The sequence below is a fragment of the Oncorhynchus clarkii genome, chromosome 2 (genome assembly GCF_045791955.1).
Source record: "Oncorhynchus clarkii lewisi isolate Uvic-CL-2024 chromosome 2, UVic_Ocla_1.0, whole genome shotgun sequence".
Classification (NCBI taxonomy): Eukaryota; Metazoa; Chordata; class Actinopteri; order Salmoniformes; family Salmonidae; genus Oncorhynchus; species Oncorhynchus clarkii.
The window spans coordinates 75,689,419-75,714,997 of NC_092148.1; the positions used below are offsets into that span (position 1 = coordinate 75,689,419).

The 25,579-nt window shown below is 41.0% G+C and overlaps 3 protein-coding genes across 5 annotated transcripts in view; 1 reads left to right on the plus strand and 2 right to left on the minus strand.

Moving 5' to 3' along the window:
• Positions 1-469: 469 nt before the first annotated feature.
• On the minus strand, positions 470-9,892 carry LOC139373752 (ubiquitin-conjugating enzyme E2 N). 2 transcript variants are annotated; one of them, XR_011627602.1, is made up of 5 exons: positions 9,782-9,892; positions 4,710-4,956; positions 2,608-2,748; positions 1,541-1,866; positions 470-1,497 (listed from the first exon to the last, which is right to left on the minus strand). XR_011627602.1 is itself a non-coding variant. In XM_071114692.1 (4 exons), the coding sequence occupies exons 1-4, from the start codon at positions 9,809-9,811 to the stop codon at positions 1,820-1,822; spliced, it is 465 nt and encodes a 154-aa protein (XP_070970793.1). In that variant the 5' UTR covers positions 9,812-9,892; the 3' UTR covers positions 470-1,819. The 2 variants fall into 2 exon arrangements, 1 of the variants encoding a protein (XP_070970793.1); XM_071114692.1 differs by having other exon boundaries at positions 470-1,866.
• LOC139373740 (complement C1q tumor necrosis factor-related protein 4-like) lies at positions 8,925-24,770 on the plus strand. Of its 2 annotated transcripts, XM_071114679.1 has the most exons (3): positions 8,925-9,092; positions 20,070-20,293; positions 22,726-24,770. In XM_071114679.1, exons 2-3 carry the CDS (start codon positions 20,230-20,232, stop codon positions 23,811-23,813), a joined length of 1,152 nt encoding a protein of 383 aa, XP_070970780.1. In that variant the 5' UTR covers positions 8,925-9,092; positions 20,070-20,229; the 3' UTR covers positions 23,814-24,770. The 2 variants fall into 2 exon arrangements, with proteins under 2 accessions (XP_070970780.1, XP_070970771.1); XM_071114670.1 differs by lacking the exon at positions 8,925-9,092 and having other exon boundaries at positions 19,789-20,293.
• The window catches only part of LOC139373702 (bile acid receptor-like), a 44,935-nt gene continuing 32,070 nt past the window's right edge, over positions 12,715-25,579 (minus strand). Inside the window, exons 12-13 of the transcript XR_011627600.1 lie at positions 14,219-14,300; positions 12,715-13,453 (exon numbers count right to left, since the gene is read on the minus strand). The gene's annotated coding sequence lies outside the window, so the exon portion shown is untranslated. The remainder of the gene's footprint in view (positions 13,454-14,218; positions 14,301-25,579) is intronic.

The window sequence follows — 25,579 nt, forward strand, 5'->3', positions numbered from 1 at the left end:
GCTCAGTCAAATCTGCAACACTAACAAAAACTAGTATCAACCTTAACGTTACATTGCTGTCCTCTAGTGGTAAACCGAATAACGAGCCACCTTCTCTGCTACACAATAATTCTAAGTGTCCCTGCTGTTTTGGATGAGGGAATATGCACAGAAAAATATAAATAGATTTTAAAGGCGTGAGAAAATGTTATTTGTATCACCATGAGGTGGCTGACTTTGACAATATCAATTGAAGAATAGACTAATACATTCAGTAATTGCCAAAAAATCTAGGACCAGAGTAAAGATTAAGACCGTCTGGCAATAAGCAAGGGTTACTCTTCTTTCTGAATTCACCCAAGGGCAGTCATGCTTCACTGTTGAATCTGACCTATGTTGACTTCAATGTATTCAATTCAACAACAGAATTGAGGATATACCGTAAGTCCTAGCCTGCCATCCTTACTTCCTCAAAAAACAAAGGCACACATTTTCTTATTAAATCAACAGATTTTATTTACAGAAAAAAAATGCAGGTGGACTGTTTTCCTACCATTTGGAGAACAGGAAAACGTGCCCCCCCACGACCCCTCCAGTTCAATAGAAATAATGAATTTACAAACAGTGAATTGAATACAGACTTTTCAAACCAAATACCAATATTGACAGTTGAGATAAAAGCCTTCATTGATCTCTTGTAGTTAGTTCCTGCAATTCCCCCATTACCCCTAACCACCTACCCTTAACCCCCCCCAACCTCCTCGAGCAAAATTACCCCTAACACACACACACTGCAGAACTTACAACTCATTACACTTTTCGGAAATTAATGCCATGGGAAGGAAGTAAACCGTTGTGTCTTGTTGCATTAGATTGTGACAAACAGGAAGAACAAGAAGCTAAAAGAGCCATGTAGCCCGATGTCAGGAAAACATCCATATCAAATAAAAAGGAGAGACGAGAAAAACAATATATTCCTAATACAGAAGTTATGGAATTCCTGTCCCGCCACCACTATCCCACTCCATACTGCCCTCCCTCCGCCACAAGAGTACCGTAGGGTCTCTACACGGACAGCGGTTGCAACAGTTAAACGTGATGGTGGCAGGCTCAGATTCATTGTTTAGTCGTTATATCATTACTTTGTATTTCAGGTTAAAGTGGTTTAGCAGGCGCTATGTTGATTTTGTTTTGCGGCTTGGCCTTCAACAGGGTAATGAGTCCAACAATAGCCTGTCTCAAAGGGTGTCTCTACTACATGGGGCTAATCAGCAATTTCAATAAACAACCAGCATCACAAGAGAAAACAAAGTTAAAAGAAAAGTTTTTTAAAAGTTTGGCCATCTTGGACAAGAACCCAGACTGTCTCCCTCCAACCCACCCCCTCCGAATAAAACATGCGACAGACAAACACTTTGTTTTTTAAATTTTCTGTACGAAGCTAGTTAAAAGCAGAGGTTGGCAGTTTCCTCCCAAATCAATGGAAAATAAAGCCAGGTGGTGAGTTAGATCTCAACCCTGGCTGCCCATGCATCTGAACAGTAGTGAGTTAGATCTCAACCCTGGCTGCCCATGCATCTGAACAGTAGTGAGTTAGGACAAAGACGACAAGTTACGTTTTTTTTTCTCGTATGTGCATTTAAAATCACCAATTTACTTGTCTTTTTCCTCTTTTTTAATATATTCCTTAAATGTTTACTTTATTATAATAATACCTTTTTTCCCTCCAAGGGTGTCCTTTAAATGCAAATGAAGTAGGAAGAAGAGGTCTTGGCAGAAATAAGGAGTGTGTTCTCACACTGACTTCCCGCTCAGTTTCTTTCCGCTTGTTTTACGTTTTCTACACTTCTATGTTGTTTTGAGCGTAAAGCCTGGTCCATGTCCGGGCTGCAACACAAAATAAGGAAGAGAGATGAGGTCAGAAAGCAAGACTAGGTCCATTATAGTCTGTTCTAAAAAACAACATGCTTTGGTGACTGGTGAGAGTTAGTTCATTATTAGTCTTCCAATAGAATTGTTGAGGCTTCAAGTTAACTTTGTCACATTTGTACTTGTTTTGCATGATAGGCTACAGAGTGAAAAAGCTACAATATAACAGTTAAATGTTTATCAAAGGAAGTCATGACTTTATTAGAAGTAGCATCTATAGTTACCAGCAAGATAAAGCATCTTCAACAATATGATTCAGTGTTGGATTGGCTGAATGGTAGCCTACATTTAGAGACTGAAGTACAATTTTAACAAGGTGTTGTTCATTAGACACCACACAATAAAACAGACTGAAACAGGGAAGATTACCTGGACTTGTCTAAAAAGAATAGTTCATTTTCCCTTTCTGGTGCCAAACATTTTAACGTTTCCATTGCATGCCATAACGAACACGACCCAGGCAAGTGGAGGTGGTGAGGGGGTAGGAGTGCACTGCTCAGAGCCGGAAAAGGCTATACGGATACTCCTGTAAAACTATATTTAATACACCTGGATACACCTGTAAAACTATATTTAATTTCAGAACTGGTTAAAATTAGGTTATGGTAAGGGTCAGCTTTAGAATTTAGTTAGTCGTTTTGCAGGTCATGAGTGTCCGTATAGACTCTCCCCTCAGAGCCGGGCTTCATCTAGACTTACCCGTCTCTATGGCTTGAGCTTCATTGGACTTCCACTGCTCCGCAACATCATTCGCTAGAGGATCATCAGGGTTGGGAGCACTTAGTAATGCCTGGATTGATAGCAGGACAGTACGGATCTGCAAGGCTGGAGACCATTTATCTGTGAAGAGATTTGAGGGATGAAGGAAGGAGGAAAAAGGGGGAGCAAGGGTGGCAGGAGAGAGGTTTGAGCAATGTTTCTATTTTGAGTGATGTGGCAGTGGATAGGCAGTTAGTGGCATGTCACAGCAATGGGGAGATGCGGCTTGAGTGAGAGGTCAAAAGTGTAATCGGAGAGGCTCTTGATCTTTTGAGCGAGATTAAAAAGGCAAATCCCTCATAGTGCTCGCTCTTGATTCTAACGCAGTGAGGATATGGCAGGAAACAATGCCCAGGCCTGTCCCACTAAGAAGCCTGAACTTAATGCCGTGTATGACAGAGAAACAGAGCAGTTGCAGCAATGTGACAGACAGTTAATGCGGTATTATATCCCCAGTATCTGTTATCAGTCACCTGGATTGTACCTAAATACTTTTGATGATAAAACAGGTCAAATATTAGGGCTGGGAATTGCCAGGGACCTCAGGATACGATATTATCATGATACTTTGGAACTGATGTTCCATGTTTCAGATGTCTGCTGCAGAGGGAGCAATGAGAACACATTTTATCAGTCATAGAAATAAAAGTGCTGAAAACAAATTGACTCCCTATTTCAAAAGAAGATGGAGAACAAGCTATGAAGGTAAATAATATTTCCAGAAAGGTAGACATCCCTAAATGTCAGACCTAGAATCAGATAACGTTGGTTGCCACTATTTTAAAAAAGTAGGCATTTTTATTTCTCAATCTCAACTCGTAAAGCACGCCCCCCATTCAGATGCATATGCTTTTTCCTGCCTACCATTTACTATCAGCGGATCACCCACCACTTTGCAAATTGTTTGGAACCTGAACGTTTTACTTCACTTCAAATAATGTCTTACCTTGCTTCAAAGTAGCCTTATCAAAATCCATCCATAGAAGATAATTATTTTATAAAGACTGGCATTAACCAGCCCTTCTCTCCAGTTATATTGGTTTTCATATCAACTTTCTTTCATTGTCCAGAAGCCAAAGGCACAATCCTAGCCATATTTGCAACCCATCCTAGTAGTTGCTATTAGAGTCCCCCTCTTTCTAAGTTTATAACAGAGCTGTTCATCTCTGTCACATATGGAACTGCTCACATTAGGTGCGCTGTTTAGAACTGTGTTTTCCGCAAATGACATTTAGCCAAATGTTTGAGAATTACATTTTATTAGCTGCTTCATTACAGGAGTTGCATGTTCAATAATAGGCTTTAGCCTTTTGACTGTAAGACTATTGGCTTGCTAACGTTGCATGTTTCCATTAAACTCTTCTTGAAAAATGTCAGGTCCTTGTATGTATAAATAACGTTAGTATCAGAGAGGAAGAGTCGAAGTGAGAGGTTTCACTCTCGCAAAATCTGTCTAAAATAAGTCCAATGCAATTCTATGGGATTATTTTGGGCCTAAATTTGTCGTCTGCTTTCCCCGCCTTGGGACGACTCCCATTGTTAGGGTGGAAACATAAGCATCTCGTCATTATATACAGATCTCTGATAGTATTTTCTGTTGGCCACCTAATTTTACTGTTTTTATATATATATATATTTTTTTTTTTTACTGTTTGTTGACCGGTTAATGAGGGTCAGTTAGTCTGCAGCAAAATTGACAGAAATTTGCATCCCTAATCCCTTCCCAAACCTAACCAAAACTATTACGGGTATGAAATAAATATCTGACCCTGTATCAGCTGCACCTGCAACATCTACCTACTCAACATTTTCAATACTGACATCATTTGCTCCATTATTGCTAACAATCTAAGGCCAAAATCTTCATTTTCAAGCAGCCACGTTGTACTGAAAAATAAATCATTTTTTTCAAAACTTGCCATGTTGAAATGCTCCCCATGAACTAATTTAACATGAACTGAAACAACTGTGAAACGTAGCAAAATTACTTTGGATGCCGGGCTACCATGTTGGTGCAAAACAAAGAGTCAAGCGTTTCTTACCTTTCAAGATGTCTAGACATATTCTTCCCAGCTTGTCTACGTTGGGGTGGTATATTTTGGTCATAAAGCGTACTTTTGGAGCTGCCATGGGGTATTCCTCGGGGAGAAAGAGTTCAAGTTTAAACGTGCCACCTTCAAAGGGTGAGTCCTGGGGCCCGGCGATGACCACATGGAAGTAGCGGGCGTTCCCTTCGTCAGGCTCCGCCTTAATGCCTGGGACAGGCTCAGCCATCAAGCGCTGAGTCTCCTGACAAACAAAAAACAGACATAGAAACAGGGTATACCTCTATGCAAATACAGACATAAAATCACAGTGAGGAAAGGTACAGTGGCTGATTCTTCACCCTTCTCCCAAAGTTTGTAATTGCATACTCCCTTCTAATGAGGAAACTCCCCCCAGCCAATGTCCTATGTAGCTCAGTTGGTAGAGCATGGCACTTGCAACGCCAGAATAGTGAGTTTGACACCCGGGACTACACGTATGCAAAATATATGCACGACTGTAAATCGCTTAGGATAAAAGCACCCGAGAAATGGCATATATTATTATTCTTATACCAGTCCAATGGTTGGAAATCCATGACAGGGAGAAGGGCAGGGAATCAGGACGTAGCCAGTGACAATGGCAAAGATGCTTAAAGACGGCGGTCCCCATATTCTTGGAACAAATACCTTGTTTGCTAAGTTCACCTTTTGTACACTACTCTTCATTACTGTTTTGTTTATAAGCATTAGCATAGTATACATGATCCAAATTCTAGCTCCAAGACTGCAGCAATTTAAAAAATGAAAAAGTTAATTTACTGGCACATTGAACCATGTCGCGCGCCGTAGTTTAAGAACACTGTAGGCAGTGCTAAAATCTAAATTCTTCCATCTTCATGCACCTTTGCCATTGTGTGATTTTGGAGTATTTATTTGTCTTGACTAGAACAGATAACCTAAGTTAGGCCTAGCCTATGTGAAAAGCAGCCTAAAGGCTCGGACACACCAATAGTGTTTGCCTGCCGAGAGTAATTAGCACCCCTGAAGAGTGCCGGCTGTATGAGAATGTCGGCAGCCAGACGTCAACAGCGCGCTGAGCAATCAGTTGAAGAACGGGACATCCACTGTCCTTTACACATCCTCCAAGAGGACAGATTGTCCCATGTCATTCCTGACACATGGCCTAGATAGAGCCTGCCCTGATCCCTCTAGTAGCTCTAGAAAAGCATGCTGTTAACTGTGACAAATACCTCACTTTCACATAGCCTTTGCTTACTTTCAATATTTCAAAGGTTTCATTTTTCAGGAAGCGTACTGTAGTTGTCTTAGCATGTAGCCTACCTGCCACAATGTTCATTCTGTGCTTTCCCATTTGGAATCTATCAATCTAGTGGTGGTAATCATGGTTCAGCAGACAAGTTTAAGTTCCCTTGCTAGCTCATCCCTAACAATAGAAGAAAAATGGCACATTTTAGATTTACCCTTTTTTTTAAATCAGCGTTAGTACTGATCAATCTTTCAAAGACATCGCCTACAGCCGAAAATATCTAGCCTAACAATTCTCCATCAAATGTATGGGAAAAACACAAGCACCCTGTCCTGGGCCACACCTCCAACTTGGCAGCAACCAGTGACTCACTACGCTTAGCCTAGTTGCTTACAAAGGAGACCTGTTGCCAAGAGGTGCATTGTGGTCTTCTCCTTTCTCTCTCTCACACACACGGGTTGGGCGGTATCCAAATTGTCATACCGTTTCAGTTCCATACCGGTATTACCGGTAGTGCACACAAGGGCCGCTATAAAAATATACAAAATAAACTATTTTTTATTCTACACACAAAACAATTTAGGCAACAGGGATCTTGATCCAGGAGGGGATTGAATGTCTCTGCTGTAACCAAGATCTAGAAATCTAGCCACTTAGCAAACCAAGTGCATGTAGCAGGAGCACGGAGCTGGATATAATTTATTTGACATCTTAGATTTCTTTTAGTCCTATTTAACTTATTCAGTGGCCTATCACACACCCAGGAAATACCCCGGTATATAGTATATCACTCAAGCCTACACACACACACACACACACACACACACACCCCCTCTGTAGCTGGCTGCAATAGCACCTGAAGCAGAATATCAGGCAGCTGAGTCAGATTTCTCTCATTCTCTGCAATGTGCTAAGGGCTTTTGGAGGTGACACAGTCATATTTATTATTATTATTAAGCACCAATACAGAAGAAAACTGACTGAAACAGGGAATGACGACCTGTATTTGTCCCCCCCCCCCCCCCCCCCCCCCCCCCCCCGCCTCAAATGCTTATTTGGGTTTTCCGTTACAAAACCAGGCTCCAAAAAATTGTTCTGTGGCGTGTCCTAAGGAATACGACCCAGGTGACAACTAGGGTTAACTTTCCCATCAACCACTGCAGCAGCAAGAGTACGTCATCAGACTATAGGCTGACTAGCTCATCGTGGCAGCCAAGTGTCCCAGACTCAGGGCTGTGACCTGTAGAAACTCACACCCATCTCAATGTGATGGAGCAAAAGGAATCTGATACATCCTTATGGTATGCATGAGGCTGACTGGGTTACACACCTGAGCCAGAGAGGTGTACAACAAGGAGCCACTGAAGGAATACTGCAGGTGCAGCAATAACAATGGACTTTTACAGGTCTAGGCCTATTCCCCTTCACTCGCCTATATCTATTTTTCAAACAGCCTAAATGGAAGCCTAAAACACTAATACCAATCTTTAGAAATGTTCATTTCATGAGTTTATACTTAATATAAGTGCATAATCCTAACAAGAACTCTTCAGACAATAAATAGCCTCTCTCTACGATGATGATGCTACAGGTCAGGCTGAATGACATCCCAGGTCAATAGAGCAATGTAGCTTAATAAATCTACTGTGTTAGCCTAGATCTATACTACAGGCAGCTTTGACAGACAGACAACTAATAGAGGGGGGGGGATGAGAATAGTTGCCTAGCAGCAGCCGCTGCTGCTGTTTTTTATTTCCCCAAATGCAACTCAGAGCGAGATTCCTGAAATGTTTCAGATAACCCACAGACAAAAACACACAGTCCAAACACAGACAAGTGAGTGGCTCCAGGACCAGTCGCACACTCATAGGGGCTCAGGGGGCCAAGCTCACTGGGAACAGTTCCCAGAACGTCTCCTTTTCCCACCACATCCAACCAATGTAACCATCATGTGTGTTCCCTCCCTTACTCACACACCCCCCGCCACCACTGCGCGATTGTCCTTCTCTCTGTTAGCACAACAGCACTGATTCAATGACAACTTGCAATGGCACAGGACATGAACTTGGGAAAGGGAACAACAGCTCAACATTCCCTGTGTGGGGGGACATTGTTTTTGTGGGAGGGGATCACGATTGAAATGTTGAAAAGAACCGTAGGATATAGGCCAACTAGTAGCAACTTTTCTTGGAAGCCTGCAAATTTGACTAAGAAAGTCTATGTTTCATGGCTACTTTGAAGAATCTCAAATATATTTTGATTAGTTTAACACCTTTTTGGTTACTACATGATTACATGTGTTATTTCATAGTTTTGATGTCACTCATTCTACAATGTAGGAAATAGTAAAAAAATAAAGAAAAAACCTGGAATAAGTAGGTGTCCAAACTTTCGACTGGTACGGCAGGTAGCCTAGTGGTTAGAGCGTTGGGTCAGTAATCGAAAGGTTGCTATATCGAATCCCCGAGCTGACAAGGTATAAATCTGTTGTTCTGCCCCTGAATAAGGCAGTTAACCCACTGTTCCTAGGCCGTCATTGTAAATAAGAACTTGTTCTTAACTGACTTGCCTAGTTAAATAAAGGTAAAATAAAAATAAAACACTGTGTGTATGTATATATATTTCAAATATTTTCCCAACACAAGATTTTTAGGCCATATCACCCAGCAATAGTGTAGATGGGTGACGGAAACAAAAATGTATTTAATCCATTTTAAATTCAGACTGTAACAACAAAATGTGCAATAAGTCAGGGGATATGAATACTTTCTGAAGGCACTAGCATACATACTGGTGTATCTAGGCCTCATCACTTTCTTTAGCGTATTTTTATTTATGTTTTACCTTTATTTAACTAGGCAAGTCAGTTAAGAACAAATTCTTATTTTCAATGACGGCCTAGGAACAGATTTGTACCGTGTCAGCTCGGGGATCTGAACTTGGAACCTTCCGGTTACTAGTCCAACGCTCTAACCACTAGGCTACCCTACCCTGCCGCCCCGATGTCTGAAATATAATCCTTGTGTAGCTTTTGTTTTTGTAGCATTTGTTGAGTCTTGGACTATTGCCCTGACTGCTATCAAATGGGTGTCATGACTACCTAGCTTTCTAATCAGAGAAATTGTTGACTGGTAAGTGGAATCGAACTATCCATTTCAATGAAGCTCAGTTAAACTGAAATCCTGCTTATGCCCTGGCCCCCAAGTATGTACGCAGTTATCCGTGTCTCCTGCCCACTGCCTATAACTTCTTATGCTAGTTAGCTAACACAGGCCTTGCGGAAAATATCTGCCACAATGGTCATGTTTTGATTAGTAAATAGGCTGCTAAATTGACCCTTTTAATAAAGGTTAAAGTATATTTTTATTCATGGGCAATTTAGCCCAAAATAAACATTTCAGCCGTTTATATTGTGGCACAATTAAGAGAATAGGCTGTTCAATTGATTGTTTATTCCTTGCCACACATTTGCGGTTAGCTAGCCTATTTGGAATGGGTGGCTGGCTAACGTTTTAGCTAGCTAGTTATAGTGATTGCTAACGCTTTTTCGTCTATATGCTACATTCACGGTGTAGTGTATTAACGAATAAACAAACACCACATTTATCCGCCATTTTTAACAAGCGTGGACGTATTTAACCCACCCTTAGATACTTATTCGGTTATGGAACAGGGACGAAACGGAAGTAGTTAACTTTGCAGCTAGTGCAAATGCAATCTAACTCATTTGCTAACAGTACAGAGCCTTTTCAGCATTAGCTCGTTTTATGAATCTGTCACACACAACAACAATATTCAGTCAAAATCACTGAATAATTACCTTAATAATCCTGCGGGGCAGTCCTGCCATCTTGTCTTTATTGCGGGGTTTAGCTGTAACCACAGATAGAACAATGAGATAGATATATTACCGGATGTATACATGTGAAGCATCCGCTTGGCGTTTCCACTCACTTCCACATATGGCAGTGAGAGGAAGTCCAGTGGTTCAGTTGAACGAGATGGATTTTGGCCGATGAAACATTTGATCTCAATACAGTTTTCTGTTCTTAAAACTAAATTATGTTATGAACAGAGTGAACTACATTTTGTAGATTTTACTCTTTGCCAAAGTTGTTTTTAAATCGCGTTGTTTAGAAGGACTGCAAAGGAAAATGTAGGTATTGCACACGCGCACTTCACATAGTATACGTTCCCTAACGGAAACACGCAAACGTTTACGAGAACGCGCCAATATGATCTCACTAGCTTGTCCTTGGCTCTGCCCACCACCCAGCTTGTTCTGCCAAATATGACTCATTGTTCCGATTGGAAAGGCTGTGGTCTATCTTGGGTAAGTTATAAAAAATCTTTGCTGTAGCTCTCTTGCGTCTTTTCTTTCGTTTGCATTGACAGCGAAAGGCGCGCTCACACTTCTTCTGGTGTTCTGCAGTTCTGCATCATGAGACCATCATTAAAGATTATGGAAAATGTAGTTTTATTATGGTTAATGGGTATGATAAGTGACAGTGATTGTTTGGACAGGTCCCCATTTCATTCACATCCTTGTACTATATTTAGTACAATCAGAATGAGTTTTCCCCACAAAAGGGCTATATTACAGATTGTAAACACATTTGTGCTCCAACATTTGAGAGAAATAAGCTTTTTGTGCGAATGGAACATTTCTGGGATCTTTTATTTCAGCTCATGAAACATGGGACCAACACTTTACATGTTGTGTTTATATATTTTTTCAATTTAGTTACAAGTATCTAGACAAGCCACATTGAAATGTTAAGATTGTCATTATCTATTACACTTCCAGTGTCATAGTTGACAATGGAATATTTCAGAATTAAATTGTTTAAAAGCATAGTATTGTTATTTGACCTGTCCTAAGCCCCAATATGCCAAATACAGTGCATTCGGAAAGTATTCAGACCCCTTGACTTTTTCCACATTTTGTTACGTTACTGCCTTATTCTAAAATTGATTAAATATTTTTTTCCTCATCAATTTACACACAATACACCATAATGACAAAGCAATAACAGGTTTATAGAATTTTAGAAAATGTATTAAAAAATAAATAAAGCATTTACATAAATATTCAGATCCTTTACTCAGTACTTTGTTGAAGCACCTCTGGTAGTGATTACATCCTCAAGTCTTCTTGGGTATGACATTACCCTGATTTTGGGGAGTTTCTCCAATTCTTCTCTGCAGATCCTCTCAAGCTCTGTCAGGTTTGATGGGAAGCGTCGCTGCACGGCTATTTTCAGGTCTCTCCAGAGATGTTCGATCAGGTTCAAGTCCGGGCTCTGGCTGGGCCACTCAAGGTCATTCAGAGACTTGTCCCGAAGCCACTCCTTTGTTGTCTTGGCTGTGTACTTTGGGTCATTGTCCTGCTGAAGATGAACCTTTACTCCAGTCTGAGGTGTGTGTAGATTTATGAGGAAAACTGCTTATTTAACCCTCCTGTTGTGTTCCGGTCAAATTGGACCAATTTACAAGTTCTCTCTGAAAAATGTAGTTAATTAAATCTGATTGTAATAAGGTTCCATGCCTTTGTCCACACATCTGAACACACAAAATACATTTTGATGATTTATTACATTTGGGGTGTTTTAACTTTTGTACACCTGTTGTGTTCCTGGTATATAAAGCTTTTTTGAGGCCTTGCTCACAATTCATTCTGTGGCAGCACAATGACCAAACATATACTGTATGTGAGGCTCTTGATTATATCTTTGATCATGACACTGGCGAGGAGGAGAGAGTCCTTGTTAAACTTTGACACAAAGTAGTCTGTGGTAAATAACACAATATGTTTCATCTGAGTATTTGTTATAGTCAAAATAATCCATATATGCTTTTTTTATTTTTACTCAAAAACGAGTTGTAAGAGCTCAGGTCAATGAGGCCTACAGGCTATAAATAGCAAATAGAAGTTCAAAACTTGTAATGTTCACAAGAACTTAAGTTGATGAAAAGATCTAACACAATATTAGGTAATAATATATTATGGATTTATAAATCAGCTATAATGGGGCGGTAATTTTAGACCGGGAACACAGAATTAATTAACATGAAACAAACACAACGGGAGGGTTAATCCATTTTAGAATAATGCTGTAATGTAACAATGTGGAAAAAGTCAAGGGTTCTGAAAACTTTCCAAATGCACTATATATTATGCAACTCTGTCGTTTGTGAACTACAACAGTTTCTGTATTGTACTATATTTAGTCTTTGGACACATGGGGTTACTGTTTTTTTTCCACATTTCATGAATCAAATCCTGTGAATACATGTTCAAATGATCAGATCTTAGTTTTTTTTAAATCGCTTTGGTACTCCATTCACAGGTATGTGGTACGTTTTGACAAATCTTAGTACTAAACTCCAAACTGGTCACACAGCCAGTTTTTCATTAACAACCTGTCATTGTGCATTCTTGAGGATTGTAAACATCTCTCACCACACAACCATTGATTCAAATTAGAAGTTTGTGAAATGTAATGAGAAGATTGTTTAATCACCAAAACATTATATATTTCAATTTAGTCGTTTTAACTACCAGTTAATGCAATAGAAAACAATGCAAGATACGTGTTTCAAATCACCCTTAGAAGTGCTGAAAATAATATGCTACAGTACTGTAAATGACAGTTTTCACATTAGGCAATACACTTACATTATTGAACAAAATTGACAGAAAATATATTATTTACATAATATCTATCCAATGTGTAATCAAAGGTGTGCTCAACGAAAACATCCTCTACAATCACTCATGCAAAATATTTTTCCGAAATAATTGCAACATAGCTGTACTGTCTGTAATCAAATGTAAGAAATTAAATGAAACGAATGAAAATAAAACCATTCATTTGGATCAAGCCTATCTTAAGCATTTGGCATAAATTCTCATCCACATCACAATGAATGTCCTCATTGTTCATGCAATCATGGGAAAAAGCTTTTGGCATGATGATTCCAAGCTTGACATTGGTCTGCATTGATGTCGTCGCATGCCTCATCCGTGGCCAGAAGGGTGGCTCATGGGGATGGGTGGAAGTGTGATCGTACACACTTTCACCTCCATGCTGAAACAAATTCCTCAATAGGGTTGAGGAAAGTAGAGGAATCGGGGATCGGCCCGAAACCATGCCTCAACCACCTCTGCATGGTGGAACCTGACATTGTCACACACAATGACATAGGTGACCCCTTCAGCTTGATATACCTGCTCAATTTAATTGAGAAACACAATGCGGTGTGCAGCAAGTTGTTTTACCTGGTCATTGTTTCTCTTAAAAGGAAGCAGGTAAATGTGTTTCATAGACACCTGGTGCCTCTTCAAAAGGCGGGCGATTGTTGGTAGGCTGATGGATGCCACATTGTCGAAGGTGTCATCGTTCTCCTCAATGGCCTGCTTTATTTAAGACAGTCGTATGTCATTCCCGTCCCTTTACCATTTCCACCACCATAGGGTCTTCTGTCAATTCTGAGGGTAGAACAGTAAGAACGCTGTAACATGTTTTGTGAATTTACATGCATTACAAAATGTAATTTACTGTAAATGTAATGGTAAAGCATAATACATATCCAGAAGGCCTGCTTGCTGACCTCATCCCATCAGTAGAGGATGCCTGGTTGCTCCTCAAAAGTGCTTTCCTCACCATATTAAATAAGCATGCCCCATTTAAAAAATGTAGAGACTAAGAACAGATATAGCTCTTGGTTCAACCCAGACTTGACTAACCAGCACAAAAATATTCCTTTGGCGTTCTGCATTAGCATCGAATAGCCCCCGCGATATGAAACTTTTCTGGGAAGTCAGGAACCAATATACTCAGTCAGTTAGGAAAGCTAAGGCTAGCTTTTTCAAACAGAAATTTGCTTCCTGTAGCACTAATTCCAGAAAGCTTTGGGACACTAAAGTCCATAGAGAATAAGAGCACCTCCTCTCAGCTGCCCACTGCACTGAGGATAGGAAACACTGTCACCACCGATAAATCAACGATAATTTCAGTAAGCATTTTTACACGGCTGGCCATGCTCTCCACCTGGCTACCCCTACCAACATCTTAGCACCCCCTGCAGCAGCTTTCCCACGCCCTCCCGCTTCTCCTTCACCCAAATCCAGGCAGCTGATGTTCTGAAAGAGCTAAAAAAAATCTGGATCCCTACAAATCAGCTGGGCTAGACAATCTGGACCCTCTCTTTCTAAAATTATCTGCCAAAATTGTTGCAACCCCATACTACTTGCCTATTCAACCTCTCTTTCGTATCAGCTGAGCGCCCCAAAGACTGGACCGCTGCCACGGTCATCCCCCTCTTCAAAGGGGGAACTGGCAACAGACAAACAGAGAACACAGGTATAAATACACTGGGGATAATGGGGAAGATGGGGGACACCTGGAGGGGGGTGGAGACAAGCACAAAGACAGGTGAAACAGATCATGGTGTGACAGTGGCATGCCTCACTCTGCATTGACTTGCATTGGATATGTTTCTGCCGTATAATGTACTCTAGGATTGCGTGTGAGTGTGTGTGGAATACTTTAGACATTGTTTTTATATACAGTATCAGTCAAAAGTTGACAAACCCTGGAATGAGTAGGTGTTTCTTTATTTTTACTATTTTCTACATTGTAGAATAATAGTGAAGACATCAACACTATGAAATAAAACATTTGGATTCATATAGTAACCAAAAAAGTGTTAAACAAATCAAAATGTGTTTTATATTTGAGATTCTTCAAAGTAGGCACCCTTTGCCTTGATGACAGCATTACACACGCTTGGCATTCTCTCAACCAGCTTTGTGAGGTAGTCACCTAGAATGCATTTCAATTAACAGGTGTTCCTTGTTAAACGTTAATTTGTGGAATTTCTTTCCTTCTTATTGGGTTTGAGCCGATCATTTGTTTTGTGACAAGGTAGGGGTGCTATACAGAAGATAGACCTATTTGGTAAAAGACCAAAAGATATGACATGCTATTCTATAAAATCCTTTCTCCGTAATTAATATTTCCTGATTGAGCTAATCATGTAAATGTAATTAACTAGAGAGTCGGGGCACCACAAAATAATATTTATAGAGCTGTTATCTTCCGAATAAACTGTTAAACACCTAGTAATATTTTACATCAATAGCAGTCAATATTAATCGTCACCTTAATTCAGTCTCATCTGAAAGTTGTAAATTCTTGGTTATCTTCACGAACCCTGGCTAACAAGTTGAATCAGCAATACAAAATTGGGTTTCATTATTTATTTACTAAATACCTAACTAATCACACAGAATTACATATACACAGAATTACATATACACAGAATTAATCATACCTTGATTACAAATTACGTCATAAAGGAAAACGTCCCTAGCGGGGACAGATATGACAGCTGGTTACACAAAAGAAAAGGGCTGGGTTTGAGTGAAAGAGTGGGAAGACTGAGGACCAAAGGAAGAAGCTGTGTTATCGTAAATACAGTATTTTATGCACTCTAAATTACCGCCCATTTGGAAAAGGAAAATGCAATAAATATTTACTCTGAGCTGCGCTTCGGTAGGTTGGTGGTAGATGGAAGGCCGTGTTGCCAAACCGAGTCCTTTGTCCTTTGAAGAATGTCTCTGGTGGTCAATTGGATACGTAGTAACGTGTGATAGACGGAATACTCTGTCTGTTCCTTCCTAACTCTCGTTTGCAGCTGCTGTTGCTAACTCAAAGGCTAGGAGGTATCACTTCTGTAGTGAATAAGAGTTCAAAGTTCATACCATTCGCAACCAAAGCTCACGCTGATGTTGGCTTCGTTCTGTAGTTATTATCTGAACCATTCTGACATCGGACCGTCGTCCTCACATTCTCGGAACAGGAGGATGTCAAGGGCTTATATAGTGGAGGAAGAAAAGGGGTGTGTTTCATAGTTTACAACCTATGTCTCTTCACGTGGGCGGGCCACTGAGTCGGGCTTAATTCACTCATGAAAACCCAATTCTCACATTTTAGAAGCTAAAATCACATTTCATCCCATCATGAATAATTTCATATTCAAACATTTAAATTGAACAACAATTCCATGTGGATCCGATAACTCTGATGTGTAGACTTTACACTGTAGCGTTTGTCATCTTATCATTGAAGAGAATGTCTCAGATGACAACCGAACTGACATCATATTCATTAAGTATGTTCAAGTATGTTCAATTGGTCGAATTACCAGAATATAGTTCATTTCCCCCCACCTTCTGATGTTCCCAGAATCTCTATGTTAACCAAGGGGTTTTCAAATGTAACATCAGTAGGGTAGAGAGAGGGAAAAGGGGGGGAGAGGTATTTATGACTGTAATAAACCTACCCCCAGGCCGACAGTTGCCTCTGCTGCAGAGGATACGTTCATTAGAGTTACCAGCCTCAGAAATTGCAGCCCAAATAAATGCTTCACAGAGTTCAAGTAACAGACACATCTCAACATCAACTGTTCATAGGAGACTACGTGAATCAGGCCTTTGTGGGCGAATTGCTGCAAAGAAACCACTACTAAAGGACACAAAAAAGAAGAAGTGACTTGCATGGGCCAAGAAACATGAGCAATGGACATTAGGCCAGTGGAAATCTGAAATTTGGTCTGATGAGTCCAAATTTGAGATTTTTGGTTCCAACCGCAATGTCTTTGTGAGACGCAGAGTAGGTGAACGGATTATCTCTGCGTGTGTGGTTACCATGGTGAAGCATGGATGAGGTGGTGTGATAGTTTTAGGGTGCTTTGCTGGTGACATTGTGACATGTCAGTGATTTATTTAGAATTCAAGGCACACTGAACCAGCATGGCTACCACAGCATTCTACAGCGATACACCATCTGTTTTGCGCTTAGTGGAACTATAATTTGTTTTTCAACGGGACAATGGTCCAACACCTACAGGCTATTTGACCAAGAAGGAGAGTGATGGAGTGTTGGATCGGATGACCTGGCCTCCACAATCACCCGACCTCAACCCAATTGAGATGTTTTGGGATGAGTTGAACCGCAAAGGGAAGGAAAGCAGCCAACAAGTGCTAAGCATATGTGGGAACTCCTTAAAGACTGTTGGAAAAGCATGCCTAATGAAGCTGGTTGAGAGAATGCCAAGAGTGTGCAAAGGTGTCATCAAGGCAAAGGGTAGTTATTTTGAACAATATAAAATATATTTTAATTTGTGTTATTTCATAGTTTTGATGTCTTCACTACTTTTCTACTGTCACGTTTACTCCGCTTCCCCTCTCCCGCACTCAACGCGCCAGTTGTCTCATCATTACACACACCTGCCACCATCGTTATGCACACCTGCGTGTCATGACACTCACCTGGACTCCATCCCCTTCCTGATTACCTCCCCTATATCTGTCACTCCCTTTGTTTTTTCCCCATGCATTATTGTTTCTGGTTATGTGTTTCATGTCTATACCTTACTCGTGTTTGTTATATTGTTAAATGTTCGATTTATGCGTAACACAGCCCAGTTAAGCTGCAATCTCGTTAACGGGATGATATGACAACAGCCAGTGAAAGTGCAGGGCGCCAAATTCAAAACAGAAATCTCATAATTAAAATTCCTCAAACATACATGTATCTTATACCATTTTAAAGGTAGTTTTGTTGTTAATCCCACCACAGTGTCCGATTTCAAATAGGCTTTACGGCGAAAGCAGCACAAACGATTGTTAGGTCACCACCAAGCCACAGAAAAACAGTGTTCCCCAGCCAAAGAGAGGAGTCACAAAAAGCACAAAGAGATAAAATGAATCACTAACCTTTGATGATCTTCATCAAATGACACTCATAGAACTTCATGTTATACAATACATATATGTTTTGTTTGATAAAGTTCATAAATTACATTCACTAGTTCCAAAAACATCCAGTGATTTTGCATAGCCACATCGATTCAACAGAAATACTCATCATAAATGTAGATGATAATACAAGTTATACACATGGAATTATAGATAAATCTGTCCTTAATGCAACCGCTGTGTCAGATTTCAAAAAAACTTTACGGAAAAAGCAAACCATGCAATAATCTGAGACGGCGCTCACAACAATCAAGTCAAGATAGCCGCCATGTTGTAGTCAACATAAACCATAAATTACATGCTAAATAGTCCCTTACCTTTGATGATCTTCATCAGAATGCACTCCAAGGAATCCCAGGTCCACAATAAAAGCTTGATTTGTTCGATAATGTCCGTTATTTATGTCCAATTAGCTACTTTTGTTAGCGCGTTTGGTATACATATCCAAACGCTCGTTCTGGTCAGCATTACCTCGGACAAAAACTTCAAAAAGTTATATTACAGGTCGAAGAAACATTTCAAACTAAGTACAGAATCAATCATTAGGATGTTTTTATCATTAATCTTCAATAAAGTTCCAACCGGAGTATTCCTTTTTGTCTTGAGGAGCCATGGAACGCAGGTCGCTATCATGTGAAATGCGCGTGACCAAGAAATGGCTGACTGCCAGACACCTGATTCATTCTGCTGTCTTTCAGTCCCACAACACAGTAGAAGCCTAATTCAAATGTCTATAGACGTTTGACATCTAGTGGAAGCCCTAGGAAGTGCAACTTCATTAATATCTCAAGGGGATTTCAATAGGAACTGTGTTGAATACATACCAACCTCAGATTTCTCACTTCTGGTTTTGATTTCTCCTCAGGTTTTTGCCTGCCATATGAGTTCTGTTATACTCACAGACATCATTCAAACAGTTTTAGAAACGTCAGAGTGTTTTCTATCCAATGCTAATAATAATATGCATATATTAGCAACTGAGACTGAGGAGCAGGCCGTTTACTTTACGTTTACTCCATGCTACTCAATACTGCCCCCAACCATAAGAAGTTCAAATAAAGGTTAAATTAAATTAAACTTATTAAAGTCACCAACTGCGCTTGCTTTCCGACTCCCAGCGTACACGTTACAGAATAACGCCTCACCAAAGGGAAGCAACAGGGATATTTTGTATTATTTTGGTTACGTCTGGTCCGATTGCCGCTGCCGAAGTAACCGGGGATGCCTCAGCTGGCTCATCAGGCTTCCATGCCTCAACTGGCTCGACAGGTTCTCAAACCTCGGTTGGCTCGGCAGACTCCCCATGCCTCAGCCGGCTCGTCAGGCTACCATTCCTCAGCCGGCTCGTCAGGCTCCAATGCCTCAGCCGGCTCGTCAGGCTCCCATGCCTCAGCCGGCTCGTCAGGCCCCCATGCACTTGCTTTTTGACTCCCAGCGTACACGTTACATCTACAATGTAGAAAATAGTAAAACTAAAGAAAAACCCTTGAATGAGTAGGTGTGTCCAAACTTTTGACTGGTACTGTATATTGGTCCAGACAATTATTAAGATCTGAGAAAGAGAGAAAGAGAGATTAAGCTGTAATATGACTCCATTGAATATGCTTATACTGCATATGCTATAGGTGTGTGTGGATTTCTTTAGATATTGTTTTCATGTGTACATATATTGGTCTGGACAATCTACATAGCAAACATTTTTAAGATCTGACAATTTGAACATACATTCACATGAAATTATAAAAAACAGTAACCCAATGTGTCCAAAGACTGTAAATAGTACAATATCAAAACAAAAACTCCCATTGTAGACAAGTGCTTTGGCCGATTGAAAACATGTGTTCAGATTTGTCCATCAGTAAGCTCAGAGAACATGTGTGCCAACATAAATTATACATTTCCATTATGGACATGAATGAGATAAAGTCAGCGATGCTTGTTAAAACATCTGTGATTAATTTTGTTTCCTGTTAGTCCTACTGTTGTTGTGAAATAGACATGGTAGGCTTTGGCTCCATCACACAGGCACCCTGTCCCTTTTGGATCAATTTCAAAGTGTAAGTCATTTCTTGCTGAGGGGCCAATTGAAAGGACTATATGCTTTTATTTTTTATTTACAAAAGGTAGGCCTATGACCACTTTATTGTGCTCTACAATTTAAAACCAGCATAATGGTTGTTTTTAAGGATTATAAACTCAACACAATGTGGACTAGATGTTCTGTTCCCGTATGAGACTAAACAAACCAATGTATTTCCTTCCTTCAATGATAAACTACCAGACCAGGATGAAGGGGTCAGCAGTGTAAAATGGCACCCATGGAGCTCCACCTCTTGACTCATCCCAATGGACATATACCATTGCTCAATGGGTTGACGGTGAGGCTTGGGGGGTAGACATTAGCTAAGCAGCACTGTGGTAGGGACTTTGGGGAAAGGCTAATGAGAGAGAAGGTGACTACAGACATGCAGACAAGGCTGACTACAGACATGCACACGAGAACAGGTAGGACCCACACTTGTACTGTTTGTATTTCTCTGTCATTAGCTATCATGTCAATTACATAGACTGTATATATAAAGGTTCCAATACAGAAGTTAGGATTTTCTGAGATGGCTTGAGAGATGTAAGAGCTATGGGATTGTTGCTGCTGTATTTCTGTAAGAATCATAACTAAATCTGACCTCATTCAAATCATTTGTAAGAGTTTACTGTTTGATTGAATTGTAATGATATTTGATTTCGACACTGATTTCTTTGTAATTGCCATATCTTAAAATGTGTTCTGGGGCGAAATGTTTCCACATCACTAAATAGAAGAACAAAGTTTGTCTTTTGAATATTCTCTTGAAGTAAAAATAAATATCTATATTTTCAGTTCGAGTTTTGGCAGTTGATAAAACTGGCCTCGCTTGTCAACTGTTCTGTTCTTTCAGTATAGGTTTCACAGAGTTCAACTTATTGAAACACACAGATTTCAGTGCCAATGTATATACTATATATACAAAAGTATGTGGACACCCCTTCAAATTAGTAAATTTGACTATTTCAGCCACACCGGTTGCTGACAGGTGTATAAAATCGAGCACGCAGCCACGCAATCTCCATAGACAAACATTGGCAATAGAATGGCCTTACTGAAGAGCTCAGTGACTTTCAACGTGGCACTGTCATAGGATGACAACTTTCCAACAAGTCAGTTTGTCAAATTTCTGCCCTACCAGAGCTGCCCCGGTCAACTGTAAGTGTTGTTATTGTGGAAACGTGTTGAAGCAACAATGGTTCAGCCACAAAGTGGTAGGCCACACAAGCTCACAGAATGGGACTGCCGAGTGCTGAAGCATGTAGGGCTGTTGCAACACTCACTACTGAGTTCCAAACTGCCTCTGGAAGCAACGTCAGCACAAGAACTGTTCGTCGGGGGCTTCATGAAATGGGTTTCCATGGCCAGGCAGCCGCACAGAAGCCTAAGATCCCAATGCACAATGCTAACCATTGGCTGGAGTGGTGTAAAGCTCACTGCAATTGAACTCTGAAGTAGTGAAAAAGCGTTCTCTGGAGTGATGAATCACACTTCACCATCTGGCAGTCCAATGGTCAAATCTGGGTTTAGCGGATGCCAGGAGAATGCGACCTGCACCAATGCATAGTGCCAACTGTAAAGTTTGGTGAAGGAGGAATAATGGTCTGGGCTGTTTTTCATGGTTCGGTCTTAGTTAGGCCCCTTAGTTCCAGTGAAGGGAATTCTTAACGCACACAATGACATTCTAGGTGATTCTGTGCTTCCAACTTTGTGGCAACAGTTTGGGGGAGGCCCGTTCCTGTTTCAGTATGCCAATGCCTCAGTGCACAAAGCAAGGTCCATACAGTCCTGACCTCAACCCCATCGAACACCTTTGTGATGAATTGGAACGCCGACTGCGAGCCAGGCCTAATCACCCAACATCAGTGCTAGACCTCACTAATGCTCTTGTGGCTGAATGGAAGCAAGTCCCCACAGCAATGTTCCAACATCTAGTGGAAAGCCTTCCCAGAAGAGGGGAGGCTGTTATAGCAGCAAAGAAGGGGCCAACTACCCATGATTTTGGAATGAGATGTTCGACAAGCAGGTGACCACATACTTTTGGTAATGAATCTAATCAAGATTCAAAAATATATAAATGTATAACATAATGATAAAATATTGAGGCTTGTTGTCCTGAAAACAACCTCATTCCCACATTTGACCCACAACATATCCTTCCCATGGTATCACTGTGATCTTTCGTCCGCAAATTGTCCACCATGTCAAAAGGCTTTATACAACAAAAAAATGGTCTCTAACCCACACTACCCTTGGTGCCCTGCCCCACGTTGTTCCCCATCCCAAATGTTCCATTGTCCAGACACACAGGAACAGATGAACCAGGGTCTAATCTAGTCCGTTTTCTCAGTGCACAGAGAGAACAGACAATACCAGCTGAATTAGAGGAGCTGTTGCTTCCACAGGGCATCTGATTTGATGAGCAGGATCTATCCTGACAGGGCTCAACCAGACTTCCTAACCCACTCATATAGTATTTCAGCCGGCCCATCACACATTGACACATTGCGCAATCTTTCCTTTTTTACCAGAATAATAAAATAAAAAAGGTTTACATTGTGAAATGCTGTGCAGGAATGAAACTATTTTGCCCAATTTGACTGTATAAGGTACAACATTTTACAATCCACAAAGAATTATATTTTCAAAAACTTGAAAGTATGGAGTTAATAAGGTAGACTGCCAAAGAAGAAAACTGTGGCTTGATGTTTCCAAGCAATAACAAAAAAGCTTCATTGTTACAATGAAACAGCTGGTTGAAGCAAAATTAGAATAGAATAGCCAGTATAACTGTTGTAAATAGTTTTTGAAGGAAAAGGAAGTATTTTTACTCATTGTTGTTTATCTCTCCAAGTTGAACGGACAACATGGAGCAGTCCTTGGCACCTGGCTTGTTTACTGGGCATACTCAGCTTCCTGGGTTCGGTCACACCCCTCCATGTAGCTCCTGTGACGATGGGCCTCCGCTCCTCCTTCTCGGCCACACGGACCAATAGCATCCTAGGAGGCACCCAGAAGGCTGTGACCTTCAACAGGCTCCTGGTCAACGCAGGAAGTGACTTCAACCCAGATACCGGCCACTTCCGCTGCAGAATCCCTGGGGCTTATTACTTCTCTTTCACAGTGGGGAAATATCCCGAGAAGATGCTATCTGTCATACTGGTGAAGAATGGGCAGGAGGTGCAGGCTATGGCCTACGATGACTACAAAAAGAAAGGGCGGAAGGTCCAGAGTCAAAGTGTCATGATCAGCCTGAGGGCTATGGACACAGTGTGGCTGATGCTGCAGGACAGTCCTCAGCATGCTCTCTACAGCACCGCTGGCCCTTACATTACCTTCACCGGTTACCTGGTGTACCCTGACATCCCCGCACCTGGCTATCTCAACAACCACCTATCCCTGCCAGGGCAGCTTTACCCCAACCCCAACTGCCTTCCTCCTGGAGACCACAGGCATGGCTTGAGCGGTAGTGCTATGGCCCCTGAAGAGCCTCGCTCTGCCTTTTCCGTGGCCAGGACATCCCCGGTCCTGGGGGAGAATGGTGGCGGGCACCAAGAGAAGGAGCCTCTGACCTTCGACGTGGAGTACGTCAACATCGGAGCACACTTCAACAAGACGTCGGGCCGCTTCACCTGCCGCTACCCTGGGGCCTACTACTTTGCCTTCACGGTGGGGAAGCATCCACACAGGGCAGTGTCAGTCAAGCTGATGACGGGCCATGGCGAGGTGCAGGCCATGGTGTTCGACGAGGACATGTCCAGAAGGAGGGAGATGCAGAGCCAGAGTCTGCTGCTGCCACTGCGTAGAGGGGACACTGTGTGGCTCTACAGCCAGCAGGATGAGCGCTATGCCGTCTACAGCAACCAGGGACGCTACACCACCTTCTCAGGCTTCCTGGTCTACCCAGACGCTGAGCCCACCACCACAGCCAGCCAGGACTAGGACTAGGACAGAACTCAAGTCTGAGAGCTCTGAGTTCTTCAAAACACACTGGACCCTCCTTCAAATGTACATGGTGCTATGGTTACAAAACCAAAGTTGAGAAAGTGTGAATGCTTTATAGGCTTTGTGTAGAACCGCTGCAGTCACTTTCTGGGTGTGGATTGAACAACAGCAGCAGCTGTCGCTGAAAAATGGGGCAAAGATGTACATATCTTATTCACAGATACACATTTGTTTGCTCTTCTATTGATTAAATAGCAATTTTCTTTGAAGTGGTATACCATTCCACAAGATGGTGTTGTGAGTCATTTTTTGTTGTTGATACATCGACAAGCTTATGACATTATCACACATAATCATGTAATGTTTCTTATTATAAGCACATTTTCTGTAAAACGATGGAAAATGTTATGTTTTGTGTTTGGCTGCGTTAAACCAAAGTTATAGGCAATATGTTAGTATATGATGCTGGACCATCAGGATTCCTTGGACACCTCATGAATCTCATTGACTTTTCTTTTCTCATTCACCAAAGACTATGAGTTATAATAAGTAGAGCTTTCCTTTGTAATCTTTATATATACAGACTTTTTTAGTGACACAATTATATATCCTTACTGAGCAGATGTTTATGCAAGTCTCAGAACGACTCATAAAACCCTTTAATACTTTAACTTCTGTAGTGATTGCACTGAGTAGAGACTATTGTGTAAATATTGTATAGTTTGCCTGACTGACTGTATGGAGTTAGATAACCTGAATGTGATGTAGTTATGAATGTTTGATGTATTCTGGATACATAGTGAAATAATATTGATTAAAGGTCAATTTACAAGATTATCAGGAACTCAACATTCTCTACCAGTGTTAGCGATTCTCAAGCCTTTCTCAAGTTTATCTGAGATTTCTTTCCTGAGCTCAAATAAAAACATTGTTCAGATTTGATGTAAGAATTCAGATGAGTTATCGCTATCCATTTTGTAAATAGCACATCTGCATGACATAAAAAATTGTCAATACAGTAATTCAGAGATAAATGCAGTAAGTACCACAGGTAGTAGGTAGTTAACATAGCTTACTTCATATTCAGATATGTGTTCAAAAGAGCGTAACATTGCTGAACCTGAGTAGTTGACTTCAGGTGCAGTTTGCTCAATTTGAACAGGCACTCCTTGAAGCCTCATAGACTTTAGCAAAGCACTTTATAACTTTGCTTGACATACAACATGCAGGCAATGTTTGTTCTGAATTCAACAAGCAGTATTTACTCTGTCCTCCTCATCTCAAGTGTGGACATGAGGCTGCAAAAATCTTCTGCCACTGGAGTCTATCTTTGGCTGCAGCTTGCACCCTATCCTATGAGAGGCCCAATGCTTCCAGCTCAGCCACCATTATCCATCACCAACTAGCAGTGGATTCTCCAATATCAGACACTCATTTAAACCTCACACAGTCACTGCTACTGAGCCATGCAACCGGATTCTGAATGTACAGAAATCTGACCCTGTTTGTACAGAAACCTGACCCTGTTTGTACAGAACCCTGACCCTGTTTGTCTCTTCTATGAGCATAATCTGTGAAGCGTTGAGAGTTCGAGGATGAAGACACACAACTACATATCAAGGATGATATTGCTATGATATGATTTATACAATGATTTTGATGACTTTTCAAAGTCAACAAGATGATCCGATATTACATTTACCTGCTTCTCATCGACTGAATCCTGCTATGAGTGTGTCACAAGTCTTCTCATTGTCTTGGAT